The 25,833-nt window shown below is 36.2% G+C and overlaps 1 protein-coding gene across 2 annotated transcripts in view; it reads right to left on the minus strand.

Moving 5' to 3' along the window:
• LOC113092183 (monocarboxylate transporter 8-like) overlaps positions 1-25,833 on the minus strand; it is a 34,767-nt gene that overhangs the window by 3,046 nt on the left and 5,888 nt on the right. For both annotated transcript variants that reach the window (XR_003287535.1, XM_026257800.1), the window contains exons 2-5: positions 14,231-14,375; positions 9,748-10,228; positions 1,596-1,739; positions 528-756 (exon numbers count right to left, since the gene is read on the minus strand). Coding sequence is in view for 1 of the 2 variants with exons in the window: in XM_026257800.1 (XP_026113585.1) it covers positions 528-756; positions 1,596-1,739; positions 9,748-10,228; positions 14,231-14,375 (999 nt within the window). In the remaining variant the exon portion in view is untranslated. The remainder of the gene's footprint in view (positions 1-527; positions 757-1,595; positions 1,740-9,747; positions 10,229-14,230; positions 14,376-25,833) is intronic.

Raw genomic sequence — 25,833 nt, forward strand, 5'->3', positions numbered from 1 at the left:
TATTTAGTACTGTCCTGAGTAAGATATTGTACATAAAAGATGTTTACATTTAGTACACAACACAAAACATTTTTTTTTTCTTTTGGACTATATGCAAACATATTTTATGTACAATATCTTACTCAGGACAGTTATAAATAAAAAATAACATGCATTTAGTATGATCTCTCTTATGTTTTGAAAATAATTCACATTTTCACAGATTCTGCAAGGGGATCCTAAACTTCCGCATGCCACTATGTGTGTGTGTGTGTGTGTGTGTGTGTGTATATATATATATATATATATATATATATATATATATATATATATATATATATATATATATATATATATATATATATATATATATACATACATTTTTACAAAAGATACATATAAGATGAATTTTATATACTATGTTTTTTTATAAAATATATTTTTAAAATTGCTTTTCAAGGAAAAGTTCAAAGTTCCAAAACAAAACAAATTTGTCATTCCAAGCAAGCAAATGTTAACAGTTTTATTGCAAAGATGAAGCTTCTCACCTGCGATCGGGGGTCCCGCTGTCATTGGTATAGCCATGAGGCCGAGGAGGTAGCCAATAGCTTGAGACGCCTGCATGGGCCCTACTAAATCGAAGGCGATGGGGGCCATGATAGTGATGAAACAGCCATCACAAAGACCCATCAGTATGAAAACCACCACTAGACCTTCGAACTTGGCGCAGTTAGGTATCATCATTGACATCAGACCCAGTAATATGAACGATGCCACCTACACATACAGACACACAGAGATTGTCTAAGCACATGGACTAATGCTAGCTACCTGTACATCCAAAGATTGACATTTAAGACTTAAAACCATGAAGGCAATCCATTTCCTATAGCTCAGAGATTAAAAACAGAATGGTATTGGTTAGAGAATCTGAATTTTACCACATAAACCACATAAAAAATACCATAGAAAATGATTTTTTTTTTTTGATAGATTGTGAAATATTCAGTTCACATAGGAAAATTAAACTATGTTCAACAAGCTCTTGAAAGCACAACTGCAAAGTTTATATTTATGTCATATTTTAAACAAGTCAGGCAAAAAATAAATATATATTGTTAATGTTGGATGTTGTGGAAGTTTTTTCATTTTTTTCATAAAAAAACTCACTCTCACGAAACATTAAAATGCCATTGAAAATCAATTGCTAGAAGCAAATATTGTCTTTAATAGAAAAGGTATTATGCTGAAGTTTCCTGGCAACCAAATTGCAAAGGATAATGAAACAGCATTGTAATGAATGGAACAGCATGCCGTGTTTCAGAAAACAGTTATTATATATTGACATCAATCAAATTTGTTTTTTACGTCAATCTAGAAGTAAAGAAAAAACTAATTCACTAATTCACTATCCACTTTTAGAACCTACAGAACATTAGAAACAGTGAAGCCATTGATTGGGCTACTGTTATGTAACATCGTAGTGACCCTCATCACAGCAGGAGTGTCCTGTCATTTTTTCATGCCAGTTTATAGTTACACAGCATGAAACCTCTCCAGCTATGGAATTATGATTCAGTGACACACAGTAAGTTGCTCATGTTGGGTATCCATACCTGCATGTAGATTTTCTTTACTCCAGGTATGAGATCTCCGATCTTCCCAAACAGCAGTCGACCGACTCCAGACGACGCTCCGATACACACGAGCAGCACCCATTCCCTCTGAGTGTCTCCAAACTGCTCCTTCACAAAGTTCATCTGCCATAGAAACAGGTCAGATGATTAACACACACATTCAGAACTACCTATCTTTCAGTCAATTCACCCACCCATCCATCCACAATACTGATCAAAGTTTGGGGATCACTATGAAAAAAATACCCCAGAAATTATCCATCAATCTATTAATCCATCCATTCATCCATCCATTCATTAATTCATAGACCAACTCAAATCGATCGGTCCATCCATCCATTCATGTATTCATCCATCCACCCATCCATTTCATCCAGCCATCCATTAATTAATTTATCCATCCATCTATCCATCCATACAAAAACCCACCCACCCACCAATCCATTCATTCGTTTTTCATCCATCCACCCATCCATTCATTCATATATTCATCCATCCATTAATTCATTTATTTATCCATCCACCCATCCATTCATCCAGCCATTCAATTATTCATTCATTCATCCAACCCCAACCATCCAGCCAGTCATCCACAACAAAGTTTTGGGGTCAGTATGATAAAAATACCCCAAAATTATAAATACATGAATTTCTGTTTTTAATTAAACATTTTGATGTGTTTAATTCTGCTTTTAATTAAATATTACGTTTATAAGTATAAGTATATAATTTGTTATATATAATATAATTTGTTAATAAATGTATTATATTGAGATATTTGACCAAAAAAAAAGTATTCGAATAGATTTAATATGGAAAGGTTAAAAAGAACACTATAACACTTGTTTAACAAATAAGACTGAGGTGATGACTATTGAAAATTCACATTTACTATCACAGCAATAATTTACATTTGAAAATATATTCAAATAGATTTCCCAGCAGGCTCAGGAAGTAAATATAACGTCAGGCTGTCATGACACAGGACAGTCTTAGCATTTTGGTTGATAATGAAAACCGTGTTGACGTCTGTATTTGACGCCAATTTTACTTTGCCTAATTGTTGGATTTTGGTTACACTACTTAAAAACAACAAATGTCAATGTCAGCGGACGTCAGTATTGGACATCAAATTAACATTAAGACGTTGAAGACTGAATTTTGGTTACCCAATGACGCCGCAACTGAAATTACACCAAATATCAACATCTTATGACATTGCCTGCCTGCTAGATTAACACCTATTTTAAATGGAAATAATATTTCACAATATTACTGTTTTTACTGTATTTGTGACCAAATAACTGCAGCCTTGCTGAGCAAAAGAGACTTCTTTAAAAAAAAAATAATAAATAAAAAAAAATTCATATATATCAAAATTAATCTTGACAAATTGTCCTTTTCTAGCTCTACTCAGTATTCCCTTGTATAAATCCAAAAAAAATGGCTCTTGTTGACATTGAGGTGCTAGTTAAGTGTGATTCCTGTGGCTAAATTCATCACTGGACTAAACGGTGGGCTTTGTACAGCCATAGTCAGCCTCTGGTCTTCGTCAAAGACCTTTTTCTTCAGCCTTATCAATGAAAGCATTAATGGCGCTTTGTGGTGGGAACAGAGGAAAAGCAGCTATAAGTTGAATATTTCCGCTCATAGACGCCCTTGTTTCTAACAAGGGAAGAGGGAGACACGGGGTTAAAAATAAAAATACAAAAAAATCCTTTAGAAGCATTTCCTGACTATAGATTTCACAGGCCTGTGGACTGGCTGGCTGTCTTTTGAAAGCCGCTTGAATGAGAAAACCTTAGGGGCACATCAAAAGCCTTGAGATTTCACATTTAGGTTTAATGTGAAGGAAGGGCTTTCCTATTTCACCACGAGAAACGAGGGCCAAACGCATACATATCCACAACAAAAGCCGGGACTAAGTGTTTACTTCTGGTGCGATGCCTGAAAAAACACAACTGAAGGTGGAAGAGTCAGACTGAGGCGAGGGGGGAAAGGTCTCTCTCATCAACTTTATACCACCGCCCACGAAGTACACACACACACACACACACATCCCAAACACACACATGTTGCCTAACTCACACCTAACCAAATAAACACTTACTTCAAACACATACCAATGATTTGACATATATCAACAAAACACAATTATAACAAATGAGCACAAAAACACACTTTTCCTAAACGCACACGTAAAGTATAATGAAAATATATTGGTTTAGGATTTACTATAAAACAATTTTCACTCTGAAATCGCTTTAACATTTTACAAATTAATACAAAGAAATGGCATAGATCACATTGAATTAAATGTGACATTTTTAAGACTGTAATAGTATTTTTGCAAAAACACACTCTAATAATCTTTATAACTAAAAATCATTTTCAAAAATATAAACCATTCAATATTTTGGGGTCAGTATGTTTTTATTAATTTATTTATTTTAATAAGAAATTAATACTTTTCTTAAGCAAAGACACATTTAGTTGTTTAGAAATTAGATAAAATACATGTATATTGTTTAAAAGGGATTGGACAGAATGTTTACTTTATTAAAGTCTCTTATGCTCACCAAGGATGCATTTATTTAATGAAAATACAGTAAAAATAGTAATATTGTGAAATATTAAAACAACTTATAATAACTGTTTTCTATTTTAATTAAAAGAAATACAGTTAATCCCTGTGATGCATCTTTACTCCAGTCTTCAGTGTCACATGATCCTTCAGAAATCATTCTAATATCCTGATTTGCTGCTCAAGAAACATTTGTGTTCATTATCAGTGTTTTTGCTGCTTCATATTTATTTATATATTTTCTCAGGGTTATTTGATGAATAGAAAATGAATAGAAAAAAGAACAGAATTAATTGGAAATAGAAAACCTTTTGTAATGTTAACTGTTTTGATCAATTAAACGCATCCTTGTTGAAAAAGAGTAAAAAGGTTTCTTTAAAAAAAAAACTGACTCCAAACTTTCGAACGCTGCTAATTTGAGCACATCTCCATTAACCGCACTTAAGCAATTATACACGCGCTGAACAATTAAAGGTTTTGAATAACTGTGTTTTACAGGGAAAGGAAAGCACACATGATGGAACCATCTGTGTCAAGCTTTCCTTTCAGCAAACAGTGCATCCTCTTATATCATCACATTTTACGGCCTGTTTATCATTGTGACCCAAACTCCATTTATGCAGTTCAGTGGCTAGAAACTAATACTCAGCTTAATTCCTTTCTCTCTGAGAACAAGAGAGAAGCACCATTACAGCTGAGTAATTCAGGTATCCAAGTAAAAGTATGTCCATCACTATGACAACTGAGAAAGAGAGAGAAGGAAAGGTGAAACAAGGACAGAAATCCCAAGAGTCTGACCTGAAATGACACACGCAGAGTTAATAATTCATCATCAACATGTGTCGACTCATCACATAGGCTTTCTGTCATGCAGAGTGCCGTAAATATTTCAGTTTTTTCCGAACCCTAAAACATTTATGATTTGGATGGGTGCATCGCTCCTATAGCCTCCTCTGTTTTCTTAATGTTGAATGCATACGATTTGACTGACTGTAAATCGTAGGCGTTTTGTTCACTTTGTCTTCATAAAATGGTTGTTGGCTTGTTAACAACAGCCTCCGTGAAACAGCAAATGTCAAACCCCTGTATAACATTCAGTTCAGAAATCACAATGGATTTTTTTTTTTTTTTTTTTTTCATTACTGTGCTGAAAACACTTTTTTATTATTTATTGACTGCACTGAAAAGGATTTGGTATTTTAAAATAAATAACTAGAAAAGCAAATTGCTTCCAAGAAGAAACAGAGCTACTGCAAGTTTCATGTTTCATAAATTATGTGCTAAAACTGAAGACTTAGCTGACACAAAAATCAAAACTGACATTGGTTAGTCATTGTATAAACCAATATTGAAGTACAGGACAGACTCAATGATGGCTGAGTAGAACTGTTTCAGCAGCTCCTTTGGCAGGTTGAGTTTCCTCAGCTGTCCAAGGAAGTACAACCTTTGTTGGGCCTTTTTAACAATGGTGTCGATGTGAGTGTCTCACATTAGGTCCTGAGAGATGGTGGTTTGCCGGAATCTGAATGACTCCCACTGTTTTTACAGTGTTGACCATGATGGTGAGTGGGGGAAGTGCAGAGGTGTTTCTCCTGAAGTCCATGATCATCTCCACTGTTTTAAGGCCGGGACACACCAAGCCGACTTCAAATAACTAGCGGCAACGAAAGTCAACGGTGTTGTCAACTCACGTCGGCAGGGTTGGACCAAAAAGCTGTGCTTGAACACACCAGACAGAAAGCTGGTGATCCACTGACAGATAGAGCATGTGACCGATAGCTGGGTCAGTTTGATCTGGAAGAGTGTTGGGATGATGGTGTTGAAGGCCGAACTGAAGTCCACAAACAGGATCCTCACATAAGTCCCTGTTTTGTCCAGATGCTGCAGGATGAAGTGCAGTCCCATGTTGACTGCATCATCTACAGACCTGTTCGCTTGGTAAGCAAACTGCAGGGGGTCCAGTAAGGGTCCAGGGATGTCCTTCAGATAAGCCAGAACCAGTTTTTCAAATGACTTTATGACCACAGGCATTAGCAGTGGTGGACAGTAACGGAGTAGCTTTACTTCGTTACTGTACTTAAGTACAGTTTTCAAGTATCTGTACTTTACTGGAGTAGTTTTATTTTGAGCAACTTTTACTTTTACTTCACTACATTCCAAAGCATAAAATCGTACTTTTTACTTCACTACATTTCATAAAACATATCGTTACTCCCTATAATATCACGTGCTCCGACACGCAGAAGCGGTGTCTGATTCATCATGAACGAACTGAATCTTTTCAAAATAAACTTTTAAATCGGATCGCGAATCACACCAAACGATTCGTTTAGGAATTAGAATGATCCGATTGCAGCTGTTCTGGAGTCGACCACTCACTGATTCAAATGAACCGTTTAGTGCGAGTCTCCAGAAGTAAAAACCGGGAGATCTTGTGAGCGCGCGTGCGTCTGATGTTGCTAAAAGTAAGTTATTAATGTCGAAATTTTGGATTAATTATTGTAACTGAAAATAATATTTAGGTCAAAACTGTCAGTTGTTTGGAAACTAAATCCGTTGTAAAGAGTGATCTATTTAAGCCCACTCAAATGCTCGAGTGCAGACGATGCAGACACATCAATTCTAGGTAAAAAACAACAACAACAAAAAACCCATAAAATAACACAGATTAAGTACAATAACTCGTGCACGTTCAAATTCCCCGCTGCCGTAATGTTAACAGTTTTATTAAAATGTCCAATGTGACGTCTGTTTTTATATTGTTTATCGACAGTAACGTTATACATATGTATATTGTTTGGATTAACTAGACGAGTAGACAGACATGAATGTTCATCGTACTGAAAATAAGTAAATATTGTTAGCTGATGCGAACTGTCTAGCTAAAAAGCTTGTTGGTGCTAAATTGATGTAATTTTTATAAATAATGTCCAAATATTTTTATTCAGCCACCTATATATATATATATATATATATATATATATATATATATAATATATATAGTTTACATCTGGTTAGAAAAGATAGGATGTGATGTTCAGAACATGCTAACTACAGTAATTATCAGTGGGAAGAGATGCACCCTGTTTGGCCAGGGGTGTTTTTAAACCACAGACAAGATTTTTGAAGGAAAAAATCATTATCTTGATTTACTTTTTTTTTTTTTTTTTTTTTTTTCCGTAAAATGTTCTTCCTAACTTCAGGCCTTATTATCATGTCATATATACAGTACAGACCAAAAGTTTGGACACACCTTCTCATTTAAAGAGTTTTCTTTATTTTCATGACTATGAAAATTGTAGATTCACACTGAAGGCATCAACACTATGAATTAACACATGTGGAATTATATATGGAATTATATACATTTCAAAAAAGTGTGAAACAACTGAAAATATGTCATATTGCAGGTTCTTCAAAAAAGCCACCTTTTGCTTTGATTACTGCTTTGCACACTCTTGGCATTCTCTTGATGAGCTTCAAGAGGTAGTCACCTGAAATGGTCTTCCAACAGTCTTGAAGGAGTTCTCCGAGAGATGCGTAGCACTTGTTGGTTCTTTTTCCTTCAGTCTGCGGTCCAGCTCACCCCTAAACCATCTGGATTGGGTTCAGGTCTGGTGACTGTGGAGGCCAGGTCATCTGGCGCAGCACCCCATCACTCTCCTTCTTGCTCAAATAGCACTTGATGCCTTGAGTGAGACTCTACAATTTTCATAGTCATGAAAATAAAGAAAACTCTTTGTATGAGAAGGTGTGTCCAAACTTTTGGTCTTTACTGCAACTTTGATATTCTGTAAAACAACAAACTTTAAAATACTTTGTTCTTACTGGTGAAAATCAGATGGTCATCTCTGTTTTCTCTCAGGTACATCACAGTATAAGCTTCACAGTGAACATTACTCTCATCAGCGTAGTCCATATCAACAACAAAAATATATCTTGACTTCATATAGTGGTTATTTTGAAAAAATCCAAGGTATTTTGAGCAGTAGGATTATAAAAAGAATATGTGCTAATATAAAATTAAATTAAGTAGCCTATATAAAATTGCAAACATCTATCTTGCAGTACTTTTTTACTTAAGTACATAAAAACTCGAGTACTTTTGTACTTTCACTTGAGTAAAATTGAAAAAGGAGTACTTTTACTTTTACTGGAGTAATATTTTACCATATGTATCTGTACTTTTACTCAAGTACTTGATTTGTGTACTTCGTCCACCACTGGGCATTAGAGCCACAGGTCTGTAGTCCTGTTATCTTGAGTTTTTTGGGATGGGGATAAGGTTACATTTTTGGGCTTCTTCATGGGAAAATTGAAGAAATATAGTATGTCTCATAAAGCAAAAATCTTTGTAAGGTATTTTTTATATTAAACTGTTGCTTCCAGCCAAAATTCAAATCCATAAAACATTTCCTCCAGTGAAACAATCCATCTCCTGGTGTCTAATATGCATCCACATATTTGTTTGAGACTTTTTTGATTATGCTTGATCTATTCATATTTCTCTCTTGATTCAGCAAGTGACAGTTTGAAGTTAAAAACGTTTTAATTATGCACGTTTTCCCTTAAGACATTAATTGACAGTTTGGAGCAGTGCGGATTACTTGTGTTCCAGCATGTAAAGTAAATCTGAGGAATCTATAAGCCTGGTGTCCATAAGATCCACCATTATGATTTTCTGGTGGAACTCTGCTTACAGCACAACAGGGCTTCGGGCCAAATGTATGGGAAGCGAGATATTAATTATGCTCCAAATCTGGCATTAAAAATAAAACTCCCTGGTGTGAGTGAGAACTGCTTTCCACCTGCCGTGCCACGTTTCTGAGGTTAAATATTCATCATTTGTTGCTGCTGAATCACTGAAGTCATTTGATTTCAATTTCCTACACAGTGAATGTTGGATTTGTGAGGGTAATTTATAATTACATTCAACCTGAGTAACATGCAGTAAAATTAAATTAGCCTTCAGAAATGATTAATATATGCCTCAACATTTCTTTTCCATGTTAAATGAGTGCCCACCATTTAAGCAGGGATATATAAACATGCGTATTAATAACAAAAAAACAGGTAAACAAGGTTTTTTATGTTGTTTGCTTTCAGTAAAATATGTAATCATTCTTTTACTTTTGATTAGACTTTAGAGAAATTGAAATCTATAAGCTAACGGAGATGGCGACAAAGAGGCAAAACTTACGGACTTACAGCCTTAAAAATACTAAATCAATTTAAACTAAACTAAATTAAATGAAATATAGTAAATGAAAAACTTAAATATAAACATTTCCTTGGCACAAAACTAAAACAAATAAGTTGAAGTTGAAGTACTAAAAATGAAATACTAAAATAAAATAAATAAATTTTAGTACTAAATAAATTCAAAAATAAAAATGTAAAACTAACAAATTAAAGCTAAATAAAAAAGACGTACTAAAAAATAACAAAAGCACAAAATAATTCATAATTCATGTTATTATCAAATAGTATTGCAACAGATAAATAATATAAAAATAACACACTAAATGGTCTCAAACCATTACTCACCAGATGCACATAGGGAACAAAGTATCCCAGCACTGCTGTGGCGACACCGAATGCCCAAACCCGATAGGTCAGCACACCAAACACTCGCACGTTAAAGTACTTCCTGATTTTGGCCAGGCCCTTCTGCCACCTGCTCGCTGACTCCAGGCCAGACGGGGGGCCTCCGTCCAGTCCCATGCCTGGCATCGGGCACATCCCACTGGGCATGAGCGGTTTGAAGGTGAGGGCCAGCAGCGACTGGACCAGCATGAAGATGCTGAGGATCTGGAAGGTTCTGGAGAGGCCCAGCGGTCCCACCACTTTCTTGAGCAGCACGGGGAGCCCCATAGAAAAGAGGCTGCTGCCTGCCGTCACCACGCCGTTGGCCAAACCCAGTCTCTGTCGGAAATAATGCCCCAGGATCACCAGAGATGGCTGGAATGCAAACGAGGATCCGCAGCCAAACAATATCCCGTATGTGAAGTATCGAAGACCCAGAGTCCTGAGGAGAGAATAAAGGACGTCAGTGTGACCAAAGAACAATGCTGTATATATATATAGTTTAAGTTTGTTAATTTTGTTGCACTTTTTATATATTAAACAAATGATTAGTTTTATTAAATTTAAGTGTACTGTTTTGTCATTTTTATTAGTCAGTTATTTTTTAAATATGTCTATATTGTTTTTTAGGTTTTCGTTTTTAATTTATTAATTGTGTATCTTTAAAATATATCTATATAGTTTTTATTAGGTTTTAGATTTAGTTTAAGATATTTTAGGTACATTTGAGTTTGTTTTACTTAAAAATAAGAAAAAAAAGTATTTTTTTACTAAAATAGAAACAAACTAAAAGTTTGCCAACTATATACATATACATACATATATATACATATATACATACACACATATACACATAATATATAGCCTATATATATATGAAAAAAAAAATATATATATATATATTTTTTTTTTTTCAGTCCATATTTATCTCATTTTAAGCAACATAAATGTTTTGTATGGTTTTAGTTAACAATAATAAGCCTGTAATGTACTTGAAACTTCAAAGTATATTATTAATCTGTATCTGTATATCTGTATGTGCACATAAAAACATTAATACAAAAATGGCCATTTACATGTATTTAAAATGAGTCCAGCTTAAGTTAGTCAAAGAAAGCACAATAAAACTCATTATATTTAATGTGTTATATTGCACTATATTTCATTTAAATCTAAAATAATTTTTTTCTTAATTGCTATTACATGCATTTAAGTGTCTGAGAAAAAAAGGCATTCAGAGAGCTTTTCCGTAAAAAGCACTCTTTTTGAAAGTACGTTTATCTCAAGTGTTCATAAGCAACTTCTGCAAGATGGCTGCAGACCAACTAGAAATAAAGTCATACAAGGTGCAGGATTGATCTGAGCACTCTTACAGCAGAACTATGATTTCTCATGTTTTTCTTTCCTTATTAAACTGAAGCATTTCACTTCCAACTGACCTGCGACCCGTGAAGCCAGAGAATGTGCAACACACAGCCAGTAGGACACATTGGATAACGACCAAACAGACGTTAGTGTGTATGAGGGATTGTGGGATGGAAGAGAGAAACTCAACCCTGCAGGAGACACTTGTGTTCAAAGCCTGAGGAAGGGAGGGAAATAGTTTGTGTGTGTGTGTGTGTGTGTGTGTGTGTGTGTGTGTGTTAGCGTTTGTGCTTTTTGAGTGTTTCAGGCTCTAAACGCAGCAGGACCAAGCTGACCATTTTTTCCAACCTTTTTTAACAACAGCAAGTTGGGCTTGGAATAAAACCAGCACTCTGTCCAACTGCACAAACATCTCAGAAAGAAGGCACTGTGAGAAAACAACGAGAAGGAAAAGAATGAAGGAAAGGAGAGAAGAGAAGAGAAAGAAAGCAAAGATTACATAAATGTTCTGCTGTACACATCCTGCTGTCCTATGTGTGTTTGTCCTTTTGCTTAAAAGACTGTTTGCATGTTTCTGTAACCTTTTATATAAGCACACTTTAGGAGGCTAAGTGATTTGTCGGCCTCCATCACTTCGAACAGCCTCCAAAGACATGAACGCACAAAATGATTGACAGGAGACATTATTGACTGACATCTTACCCACGTAAAAGAGATATTGTTTTAAACAATAAAAATATTGTGTTTGGGAAAAAATATATATATATACATATACATATACATATACATATACATATACATATACATATACATATACATATACATATACATATACATGAACCTTAAGTGCAGCATAAATGTTTCTGTAACCTTGACCAGATCTGTGTCTTGCCACAGTTCTGTCTCTGATCTCTTCTGGCAGCTCCTTTGACCTTATGATTCCCATTTGCTCTGACATGCCCTGAGAGCTGTAAGGTCTTATATAGACAGGTGTGTGGCTTTCCTAATCACCACAACACCATACTAATACTGTGTTTGACCCCCTTTCACCTTCAGAACTGCCTTAATTCTACGTTGCACTGATTCAACAAGGTGCTGAAAGCATTCTTTAGAAATGTTGGCCCGTATTGATAGAATAGCATCTTGCAGTTGATGGAGATTTGTGGGATGCACATCCAGGGCACAAAGCTCCCGTTCCACCACATCCAAAAGATGCCCTATGGGGTTGAGATCTGGTGACTTTGGGGCCATTTTAGTACAGTGAAATCATTATTATGTTCAAGAAACCAATTTGAAATGATTCGAGCTTTGTGACCTGGTGCATTATCCTGCTGGAAGTAGCCATCAGAGGATGGGTACATGGTGGTCATAAAGGGATGGACATGGTCAGAAACAATGCTCAGGTAGGCCGTGGCATTTAAACGATGTCCAATTAAGGCACCACTAAGGGGCCTAAAGTGTGCAAAGAAAACATCCCCCACACCATTACACCACCACCACCAGCCGGCACAGTGGTAACAAGGCATGATGGATCCATGTTCTCATTCTGTTTACGCCAAATTCTGACTCTACCATCTGACCATCTCAACAGAAATCGAGACTCATCAGACCAGGCAACATTTTTCCAGTCTTCAACTGTCCAATTTTGGTGAGCTCGTGCAAATTGTAGCCTCTTTTTCCTATTTGTAGTGGAGATGAGTGGTACCCGGTGGGGCCTTCTCCTGTTGCAGCCCATCTGCCTCAAGGTTGTGCGTGTTGTGGCTTCACAAATGCTTTGCTGCATACCTCGGTTGTAACGAGTGGTTATTTCAGTCAAAGTTGCTCTTCTATCAGCTTGAATCAGTCGGCCCGTTCTCTTCTGACCTCAAGCATCAACAAGGCATTTTGGCCCGCAGGATTGCCGCATACTGGATGGTTTTCCCTTTTCACACCATTCTTTGTAAACCCTGGAAATGGTTGTGTGTGAAAATCCCGGTAACTGAGCAGATTGTGAAATACTCAAATACTGAAATACCGGCCCGTCTGGCACCAACAAACATCCTATGCTCAAAATTGCTTAAATCACCTTTCTTTCCCATTCTGACATTCAGTTCATTGGAGTTCAGGAGATTTTCTTGACCAGGACCACACCCCTAAATGCATTGAAGCAACTGCCATGTGATTGGTTGATTAGATAATTGCATTGAGAAATCGAACAGGTGTTCCTAATAATCCTTTCAGTACACAAAGCAAGGGCTTTTATAATATAATAAATAAAAAGAAAACAGATATAATAGAAAAAGAATAGAGCAAACTAGTGTTAGAGGTCTTTTATTTATATATATAATATGTAATAAATGAAAAGAAAATAGAATACAAAAAGATTAGAAAGATAGTTTGATTTTTTAAGAATAGCATTAGAATAGTGAGTGCTAAAGTGAAGATGGAAGAGATGTGTTTTAAGACGATTCTTGAAGATGGCTAAGGACTCAGCTGCTCGGATTGAGTTGGGGAGGTCATTCCACCAGGAGGGAACGTTTAATTTAAAAGTCTGTAAAATTGAGTTTGTGCTTCTTTGGGATGGCACAATCAAGCGACGTTCACTTGCAGAACACAAGCTTCTAGAGAGAACAAAAGTCTGAAGTAATACATTTAGGTAAATGGGTGCAGAGCCAGTGGTGGTTTTGTAGGTAAACATCAATGTCTTGAATTTTATGCGAGCAGCATAGAACAATACCTAGAACCATACGTTTTTGTTTGTTTTTTTTAATTCCCAAGAAAAACATACATATAGAAAAATGTTAAGTGATTTTATCTTCTTCTGTTTATATATTTATAGTATATTTGTCAGTTTAGTTCAACAGTTTATATATAATATAATATAATATAATATAATATAATATAATATAATATAATATAATATAATATAATATAATATAATATAATATAATATAATATAATATAATATAATATAATATGTAATAGCTTACATTTTACATATTATTTCCAGATGTACTATGAAATTGCTAAAGTAACACAAAATTAAAACTATGTACATGTGGTTAAAATAGAAAAGATAAGAAAAAAAGAAGGAACTTACGTTGCAAAGGAACTGGTGAGAAGACCGAGGCTGGCCACAAACGCTCCGCAGACGGCCGTCTTCCGGCATCCGAAGTGATCGGTGAACATACTGACCACCGGAGAGCAGAAGAATATCATCCCCATCGCCAAAGCACCAACCCATGCTGGAGAAAGAAAGAGAAAAAGATGTGGTCAATAAATGATGAAGTATATTAACCTTATTTTCCATTTGCCAGACTCAGTGCCACAATGCTACATTGTTCTGGGAGGTTGGATACATTGCTATCATAGATATGTACTGTATATACATATCAATGGTTGCGAGGTCATTCTGAGTATTTTTAGTGCCCTGCTATATAATTGCTAGGTATTTTACTGGCCTCAAGTCTCAGTTAAGTCTAAATCTGTGGGATTATTATTATTTAAGTCACACAATGCAAATCGCTGACCTTAAGCAATACAACAGAAAACACCACAAATAAGATCACTGTCAAAATAACCAGCTTTGAGATTAATTTGTGTGAACAAATTTTTCTCATGTGATGAATGTGGAAAAACACTCACGAATCTGATGATATCTCGAACAGTGTTGGGGGTAACGCATTACAAGTAACGCGAGTTATGTAATCAGATAACTTTTAAGTATCTAGTAAAGTAACAGCATTTATTTTGTTTCCCATACTTTTGTCTTCCCATGTTGCCATGTTGAGAGAAATTCGGGAGTAAGTGCAGCGGTGTTGTGTGAACATCATGCTTACTGTAGTTTGGCTAAATATGAATATGTATTTACTCATCTTACCTGCTTCAAAATGAAAAAAAAAAAATGTAAATGCAAACTCAGAATATTTTACAATAATTACATGTTAAATAAAACAAATATAATTTATGTATTTAATCCCATTTTATTAACCAATGTCTTTGCTTCTGGCCTTCGATGAACTAATTCAACCATACAAGCAATAATGACACATTTATGTTTAATTTTGTTATTGCTGAATAATGTTGAACTTTCCTCTCCTGTGTCATATGCTTTATGCAATTTGTTTGAGCTGCACCCTACTTTACAGACATGAATTTACATTTACATTCAGCCTGAGGCATATTCATTTCACTTTTGTTATAAAAGGGCTTTTACATTTGTAAAAGAAAACCTTTTTTTATATTAAAACAAACAAGCAAGCCCGGCCCAGATTTATAAAGCAACTCAAAAGTAACATAATGCAGTACTTTCCATAACAATTAAGTACTTAATTTAGTACTTTAGTACTTAATCCTAAAATAAAAAACTTTGTCCTTCCCTTTCTAGCTTGTCCTTATTTGAACAAATGCTTGAAACTAGGCATTTCAAGCACTTCCTGTGTCTGTTTGACACTTTAAGAAGAATCGCTTTATATACAGGTCCTTCTCAAAAAATTTGCATATTATGATAACCTTCATTATTTTCCATAATGTAATGATAAAAATTAAACTTTCATATATTTTAGATTCATTGCACACCAACTGAAATATGTCAGGTCTTTTAGTGTTTTAATACTGATGATTTTGGCATACAGCTCATGAAAACCCAAAATTCCTGTCTCAAAAAATTAGCATATTTAATCCGACCAATAAAAGAAAAGTGTTTTCAATACAAAAAAGTCAACCTTCAAATATTTATGTTCAGTTATGCCCTCAATACTTGGTCGGGAATCCTTTTGCAGAAATGACTGCTTCAATGCGGCGTGGCATGGAGGCAATCAGCCTGTGGCACTGCTGAGGTGTTATGGAGGCCCAGGATGCTTCGATAGCGGCCTTAAGCTCATCCAGAGTGTTGGGTCTTGCATCTCTCAACTTTCTCTTCACAATATCCCACAGATTCTCTATGGGGTTCAGGTCAGGAGAGTTGGCAGGCCAATTAAGCACAGTAATATCATGGTCAGTAAACCATTTACCAGTAGTTTTGGCACTGTGAGCAGGTGTCAGGTCATGCTGAAAAACGAAATCTTCATCTCCATAAAGCTTTTCAGCAGATGGAAGCATGAAGTGCTCCAAAATCTCCTGATAACTAGCTGCATTGACCCTGCCCTTGATAAAACACAGTGGATCAACACCAGCAGCTGACATGGCACCCAAGACCGTCACTGACTGTGGTTACTTGACACTGGACTTCGGGCATTTTGGCATTTCCTTCTCCCCAGTCTTCCTCCAGACTCTGGCACCTTGATTTCCGAATGACATGCAAAATTTGTCCAAAAGTCCAGTGCTGCTTCTCTGTAGCCCAGGTCAGGTGCTTCTGCCGCTGTTTCTGGTTCAAAAGTGGCTTGACCTGAGGAATGCGGCACCTGTAGCCCATTTCCTGCACACGCCTGTGCACGGTGGCTCTGGATGTTTCTACTCCAGACTCAGTCCACTGCTTCCGCAGGTCCCCCAAGGTCTGGAATCAGTCTTTCTCCACAATCTTCCTCAGGGTCCGATCACCTCTTCTCGTTGTGCAGTGTTTTTTGCCACACTTTTTCCTTCCCACAGACTTCCCACTGAGGTGCCTTGATACAGCACTCTGGGAACAGCCTATTCGTTCAGAAATGTCTTTCTGTGTCTTACCCTCTCGCTTGAGGGTGTCAATGACGGCCTTCTGGACAGCAGTCAGTTCGGCAGTCTTACCCATGATTGCGGTTTTGAGTAATGAACCAGGCTGGGAGTTTTTAAAAGCCTCAGGAATCTTTTGCAGGTGTTTAGAGTTAATTAGTTGATTCAGATGATTAGGTTAATTGCTTGTTTAGAGAACCTTTTCATGATATGCTAATTTTTTTGAGATGTATGCCAAAATCATCAGTATTAAAACAATAAAAGACCTGAAATATTTGAAATAATGAACTTTATCACAATATGCTAATTTTTTTAGAAGGACCTGTATTCCCAAATTGTAAATCACTTTGGATAAAAGCGCCTGCAAAATGACTAATTGTAAATGTGGGTAACACCAGACCAGTCCACCATGTCCGGTCGCAGAAGTGCTAGAGGACTTGACCGGATTTGCCTGGTTAGGGAACTATCTGGAGAACTATGCGTTATGGAAGATGCAACATGCCTAGTGGAATGAGCATGCTGCCTGAGCAGACACAACACACCTTGTGCCTCATAAACCAAGGTGATGTCACCCACTATCCAGTGGGCCATTCTCTACTTGGAGACCGCTTTCACCTTCTGCTGTCCTCCGTAACAGACAAAGAGCTGTTCTGAGGTCCTAAAGCTCCTAAAGAGTTCTATCCACGTACTGATGCAGAGCAAGTACAGGACAGAGCAAAGCTAGGACTGGGTCTGCCTCCTCTAGGAGCAGAGTTTGCAGGTTCACCACTTGGTCCCTAAAGGGAGTGGTAGGAACCTTGGGCACATAGCCCAGCTGGGGTCTTAGTGTTGCACTGGAGAACTCAATTCACGTTTCATCAATCGAAAATGCCTGGAGGTCCCCCACCCTCTTGATCGAGGTCAATGCAGTCAGGAGTAGGCTTTTCATGGAGAGAAACTTCAACTCGACTGACTCCAAAGGTTCGAAGGGAGCAGTTTGTTGGGCACTTAGCACCAATGCTAAATCCCAAGAGGGTAATGAGGGGGGTCTGGGAGGATTTAACCTTCTGGTCCCCCTAAGGTTGTGAGTAGCTTGAGTTCCGGGGAGCAGGTCCTGTTGGGCCAGTATGGACCCACTAACAAGACCTGCTCCTCGTCCTCCCTGATCTTGCACAGCATCTGTGTGAGTAAGCTCACTGGGGGGAATGCGTATTTGCTATTTGCGAGTTGCGACACACGACACTCATTCAGCCTCAAAGGACCGGGATGCATTGGAGGATTCCACATGAGCCTGACATTCTTGGGGGCCTGGGAAAGCATAGCCGTTATCTCTGGGTCCGACTCAAACAATGCCACTCTCCCCGAAGGGCGCTTGAGGGATGAGGAACTTCCTTGGGAGAAGCCCTCACCGTTAACCTCAAATCACCTTCAACTCCGCTGGAAGCAGCGATGCCCAGCGATTGCCTTGTAATTAATGTTAATCGAACAACAAGACAGAGAAAATATCTTGACTGAATTTTTTTTTTTTCATTTTAATAAAATGTATGTATATTTCAGTATTGTGGATCTGTACAATTTCTGTATTTCTGAAAAGCACTGTATACTTCATTTTGTATCTTTTTTCCAACATATGCTCATTGGAAATATATGCCTCTACCTACATTTCTGCAAAACTCCAAAAACTTACTTATACACACGAATCGCTGCAGTTTCCAGTTGAAATGAACACTAGAGGCAGTAAATCTCCAACAACTTATATTATACTTAAATAAAGTAATAAACTTTTTCACATATTTGCAGGTCCACAGTTTTGATAAATTTTTTCGATTAATCGACTAATTTTCAAATAATTATTTGAGCAATATTATGTTATGAATTTAACATGCTGTGAGATTTGAAAACTGATGCATTTGAAGGTAAGCATCCAGCTTCATATGCATGAGTTTTCTCACTAAGTAGGTCTGCTCGTTTGATCAGACAATACGGGTTTGCTAATGACATCTGCTTATGGTTAAAAGCTATGGTTACATAAAGGAGTAACTGAAGAAAGCGCCTAACAGGTGTATTTCACAATGATTGAAATACGAACCCCGTGAAACTATGGTTTAACAAAACAGAGTTAAAATAGCATGGCTGCATCAACAAACCACCGCAATACGTATATGCCTATATCAGTGTGCCAGGGTCACGTATTGAACCTGCGTTTTAGCGTAACTCACTAGACGTTTCACATTGAAACTGCTACGAAAAGTGCAGTAAGGTACATAATAACAGTGCTGAAGAAATGTATTTAGAGTCAAGAATTTCAAATGAGCCTGGGCTGCTTTTGTCTATAGTATTTATATTTTTCATGCTTTCCACTCATTTCTTTGTTGTTTACTTTTCTTCAATGAGCTGCTCAACTTGCAAATTAGTCTTGAAAACAAACATTTTGATAAGATTGTGATATTTCCTGAAAAAATTGCGCTATTATTTTTATATATTGCCCACCCTGAACACAAACAGTAGATTTGACACATGCATGCACCCAAACACACATTCTTTGTTCACCCAGATAATTCTGCAAAGAGACAGAGAAGAAAGTCCATCATCTCTGTATTTAGAGCACTGGCCAGTTACAATCGACGTCAAGCTCAGACAAACAAACACACTGCATGTTTTTTCATGGTTCAAAGGTAGTTTAATGTCTGCACAGTAAGTCTGGAGTCTAAGGACACTGGTTCAATATTTGACGCTGACCTGTATGTGTGTGTGTGTGTGTGTGTGTGTGTGTGAGCCCTCCTCGGCGAGTCATTCTTGGCTGAGGTTCAGTGGAAATGTGGCCCCATGAATCCAGAGAGGAAGCGGTACTTTAACAAACCAAGCAAATGACTGTTTATCCATATTTTGTAGAAGAACACAAGGTCAGGGTCTACATAAGGCCCCTCCGACTCCTGCTGGCTTATACAGTCGTATGAGACGTATGTTTTCCACAGGTTTCACAGTCAGGGTTTTGTTTGTTGTTTTGTTAGCTTCGCAAATGACCAAACTTTCTGTGATGTTCAGTTGGAACTACGAGTTCAGAAGATTAGAACAATGCAAAGAGTCCCTGTTTAGGAATAGAGTGTTCTGAAAGACCCGGTTCTAACAGCTCGGATAAAAGATTATGCAGAAAACATGAGGTGGATAAAGTCTGTGTGTGTGTGTGTGTGTGTGTGTGTGTGTGTGTGTGTGTAGGGGAGTCTGAGGCCACGTCTCAAGGATTAAACATTCCAGTGACTATTAGGAATGGATTACCTTACTTCTCCAAGATAAAAATCAACACAGAGAGCTGAAAATATCAGAGGGTTTTAGTTTTAACCTATGATAAATAATGCACAGCTAACAACAAAACAAACAAGAAAAGGAGCCTGATGCAAATGTTCTAAGAGGGGGTGGTGGAATCGAACTTGAACTGGTTTTTACCAAACAAAAAAGGGCCTGGACAGTGTTTGCTTACAATATTCAGAAATGTATCCAATTTTTCTGATCTTAAATCTTTCATTTAGAATTTCTGAAAGCAAACCCAATGGATTTAGCTGTTTTGCTGGAGGAAAAAATCTAAATGAGTGAAAGCGGAATAAAGAGAAACTCCCTTTGAGGGAAAGAATTACACTTAAGAATACTTTTTCAGAAAAAGATTATTATTACCGAAGTTCTATATTTAAATATAACTTAAAATATATTTATTCATTTAAAAAATCAGTGTGAATTTAATGTAATGTTTGTGGACAACTAATTGCATGTTAATTGCAATGAATGAAAATGTAGGTAACACTTTAGTATAGGGTCCAATTCACACTAATAACTACTTGCTTATTAGCATGTCTATTATTAACATATTGGCTGTTTATTAGTGCTTATAAAGTACATATAATGCATGACATCCATAATCCTACCCAATACCCTAAACTTAACAACTACCTTATAAACTATTAATAAGCAGCAAATAAGGAGTTAATTGAGGCAAAAGTCATAGTTGATGGTTATTTAATAGTGAGAACTGGACCCTAAAATAAGTGTGACCAAAATGTATTGCACACTAAATTTATATTAAATGCTATTAGTTTTGCTTTTTTGACATGCTTAAGTAGGGCTTTAAGTAGGCAATATATCTTTTTATGTAATTTCAGAAATACATATATTGTCTCTAAAACATATCTTATTGTTAAAATGTACTGCCAAATATGTGGACAAGCATTTATTATAAATTAAAATATACTTAAATGTAATTTCTTTTGAAACTTGTATGTCAAGTAAATATATTTGTAATTATATATTTGTAAGTATGAAGTTAATATACTATCAATATATAATGTAATATCGAATAACAGGTAATTTAAAATAAAGTACTTGGAGCCCAGTCTCATGAAAAGATCAATGCAAAGACCATTTCTGCTTATAAATAGTATGCCAAATAAAAACAGAAAATCGTGGCGTTGGAACACACATTCATGTGATCAGGTTTCATGAGATCAGGTTAATACTTTACATGTGCTTTACTAAGTCATCGCATCAAAATGAGTGGACTTTTTAAAGCATGACTAAAGATAAAAAAACAACAATGTACTTTAAAGTAAAACTATAATTTGATATTATTACAAAGTGCACTTTTTAAAACCATACTTAAATGTGTTAAGAAACATAGTCATGAAAGTGTTTCTCATTAAGTACACTTAAGTGACCTTTTACTTCATTAAAGGGTTAGTTCACCCAAAAATGAAAATTTGTCTGCGTTTTACTCATCCCCAAAGCATCCTAGGGATATATGACTTTCTTCTTTCAGACGAATACAAATCAGAGTCATATTAAAAATTGTCTTTGACCTTTCAAGCTTTTTTTTTGTCTCACACGGCTCCGGGCGCCTCAAAGCTGACGTAATTCCCCTGGAACTGCTTCATTTACAACTGTGAGTGCAAGCTAGATTAAAGTGATTATTACGTTTTGAATATGGTTATTTTTGTTCATATGTTCACCCCTCGGAGCTGTGTGAGACACTTTTTTTTATGGAAGGGTGCTTTTCATTTCACGTCTTTTGGACCGAAGCAATGCAGCACCTGCTAAATGCAACGATAGAGCTTTAAAGATCCAGAAAGATCTGACTGGATTGATCTGAAAGCAAAAAGTATTATATACCTAGGATGCTTTGGGGGTGAGTAAAACACAGCATAATTTGGGGGGTGAACTAACCCTTTAATATTATATTATCAGTAGGCACAATTGATGATTTGTTGTCATATTCCATAAAGTTAAGGACTTCTTTGTTACAAGGGTTGATTTTTTTTTCTTGTGCCAAACACATCACCATGATACTCCTGTAGGATGCAGAGCATTGTTATGCAGAATCTAAAGCGTAATATTCAGTCTAGTGTTTTGTGTGTGTGTGTGCCCATGTCACAAGAGTGTGTCGAGTGAAATCACACCATATGACCTCACTTCGCTCCCATGCGGCTGACAGCTGAAACAGAGTCTTGAAAAACAAGAACATTTCTCGCTTCTCTCCTGTCACCCCTTTGACTGCTTTTGTAAGCAACGGGTTCTATTTGTTTACATTTTTCTGGACAAAAAATAAACCAGAGAAATCCAAAACTGCCAAAAAAGGAACAAGAAACATCTCAAATCTCTTCTCTCCTCTCAACTTACCAAACAGGTGAGCAAAGAGCATGGACACACCATGCTCAAATCAAATACCAAAACTAAACACAAGGGGTAAAACAAAGAATAAGGCAAATAAACAACATACAGGGTAACAAAGCATGCATACTTTGGGGCTAGAAATATTTCAAAGAGGTGCACAAACACAGCCCAGCCCAACCCTCATGAAACCGATGCGACATCGCCTTTTATACTTCCGGTTGGCAGGTGACAGAAAGGGAAACCAATCAAGATATAGTGGAAAACACTAGATCTTGTGAATATACAAACATAACTGATCGTAACAACAGCTCCATGAACTTTTAAGCCTTTCTTTCTTACTCTAACATCCTCTCACTTCCCTTTCAGTTCTCCAAAAAAAATTTTTTAATCATACTGTTTTGTCTTTTAGAAATCAATACAGTAAATCTGCATTCGCCTACTAACAGTGGGTAAATATACATTCAAAAAATTATCAAAAAATCCATACCATCATTTTTCAAATGCCAAAGGTCAAAACTTCCACTGTCATAGAATAATAATGTTATTTAACCTAATAAATGTGCCTGATGTTGTTAAACTCCACTTCTCTATGAAGAAAATGAATGGGATTTTACTTGCACTCATTTCATTTATGCCACTCTTCTCTGCTTTTCATTATATCACTCTCTCATTCTCTCTCTCCTTTGTTCCAAATCACCCAGTCCTAATTCTCACTAATGAGTTTGCTCCACATGTTTTATTATTGGATCATTTGTTAAATGAGGTAGATAAAAACAGAAAGGACAGCAATGAATGGTGTTTTCCACCTAGAACAGAAATAAAAGGGAAAACAAGGAAACGAGTGACCCACTAACACTGACAGATGCTCTTTGACAGATTGTGGATAAAGACACTCGGCCGCAGGAAAGCACGGATCACTCTCTCTGTACATCCCTTTCTTCTTCCTACATGCGTTATTCCCTCAATTTTCTCTCTGTCTCTGTTCATATCCATCTGTCCTTATAAGACCCTTCAAGTCTATCTGTCAGAGTGAATCTAGAAAAACCTGTCAAGAACACGTCCGGGTCATATGTCAAAGCAAATCAAAAGAAAAAAGTAAGAAAATATCTTTTGAATAAAGAAAAATAAAGCCATTGAATTGCATTGTGACTTTATTTTAATGACAAAAACAGTTTAATCTGAAAAAAAAAAAAAAAAACATTCTATCTCGGTAATGAGTACCAAACTGATTATGTAACCTAATATAACCTATACAAAAATAACTTAAAATGTCCACATGTCGATAATAATTTGTAGCTTAATAAATAGAAGATGTTCTAGCAAGGCAATATTTAATGTTTTATTTTTCTTTTCTATATTCTATTTACTACTTGTGTAAAATAATTTACATACAACTATTTCTGCAGGGTTATTATAGTTAAATGAAACTAAAATGAAAAAAAAAATTGTTACTTAAAATTTTATACAAAAAAAAAAAAAAAAAAAAACTTTCTGCCGAGGCAACATTTCTCATAATTTATTTAACTTGATATACTAAAATAGTAAAAAGATTGAAAAAAAACAACTTTTCATTGCATGAAACATAATAAACATTAATTGAAATAAAATATAAAAAACTCTTTTTTTAAGGTTGCTGAGAAAACTTTTCTAGTTTAAACCTATAAACCTATAGATATACTAAAATATCTAATGAAAAACAAACAAATACAAATTAATTAAATTAAATAAGAAAAAACATAATTACTAAATATTTAGCTACAGTTAAAATAAAATTTAAAATAAGAATAGAAAATAGAAAACATAAAAAAATAAAAGCGGATTTAAATTATTAACAACAACTATAATATATTCAAAAATAACATTGCTTCAGACAAATTTTCATTAAAAATATTTGCCTGTGTGTTCTGATTTGCATATCACACTCATGGCACAAAATTGCTGAATAATAAACAGCTGTAAACACACACCTATGTAAATGTTGCAAAACAAGTTTTTAAGTCAGTAAGTCAAAACACTGCAAAAATGCATCCTTGCTTTAAAATGAATCAGAATTCAGAATTCAGAATCAGAATGAGCTTTATTGCCAGGTATGTTTATATATACAAGGAATTTGTTTTCATGACAGAGGCTTCCACAATGCAACAGAATGACTAAAGAAGGACAAAAACACAGATAATGAAATAATAAAAATAGAACAAGTGAACAGAGAATTACAATATACAGATTGACAATTGTATGTACAGGTATATTACAGTAGACAGTTTTGGGTAGCACTTTATTTTACAGTCCTGTTCCCCATGTACATACTATGTACTTATTATAGTAATTACTATGTAATAACTAGGTACTAACCCTGAACCTACCCCTAAACCTAAACCCCATCTATTTACCTTGTATTACCATAACTTTCTTAGATAAATACACTGTAAGTACACTATAAGTACATGTAAGTACGCGTACTGTAAAATAAAGTGCAACGCAGTTTTGTATGTAGAACTAGTGTTGTGTGTTCAACAGTTATTATCAAGTGTTCATGAGATGGATTGCCTGAGGGAAGAAACTGTTCCTGTGTCTGGCCGTTCTGGTGCTCAGAGCTCTGTAGTTTCGACCAGATGGCAATAGTTCAAAGAGGGAGCGTGCTGGATGTGAGGGGTCCAGAGTGATCTTGGCAACCCTTTTGCTCACTCTGTATAAGTACACTTCTTGGAGAGTAGAGGGAAATTGTACCAATGACTCGCTCAGCAGTCTGGACTATCCAACGTTGTCTTCGGAGTTCAGATTTGGTAGCCGAGCTGAACCAGACGGTTATATGGCACTTTTCCACTGCGTGGTACGTTCAGCTTGGTAAGGCATAGTATGGTACGGCTTGACTCGGCTCGGTTTGCACTTCAAATGCAGTTTAGCATTGCTTTAGAGTGGACAGGAACTTTTTAATTCCACATTGCCCAATCAAGCTCTCACTGGATCCACGCCTCTGCTATCAATGAGAGGAATGTCTGTACTTTCTAGATAGACAACGAAACAGGCATTTTTGTGCTGATTTAAATCTAGCAGTTCTGTTGTGTTTTGGTCGCAAGTTCAGTGACACAGGTAGAGAAGATTCTCTCTGGCCAGTCAATGATCAGCAGAGTTTACACGTCACGTTTTGGTTACTTCATGTCACCGAGGTGGTACCTAAAGAAAGTACCAGGTACCAGGTACTGTATCCAGTGGACAACCTCCCAAAAGGGAACCGTAATGAGCCATACCAAGCCATACCGTGTCTTACCATGCAGTGGAAAAGTGCCAATAGAGGATGGATTTAATGTTGGTGGAGTAAAACTTTTTTAGCAGCTCCTGTGGCAGCTCCTCTGCTGGGCCTTTTTCACAATGAAGTCCATGTGAAACTTCAATTCCTGAGAGAGAGTGGCCCCCAGGAACAGT

The sequence above is a fragment of the Carassius auratus genome, unplaced genomic scaffold (genome assembly GCF_003368295.1).
Source record: "Carassius auratus strain Wakin unplaced genomic scaffold, ASM336829v1 scaf_tig00214504, whole genome shotgun sequence".
Classification (NCBI taxonomy): Eukaryota; Metazoa; Chordata; class Actinopteri; order Cypriniformes; family Cyprinidae; genus Carassius; species Carassius auratus.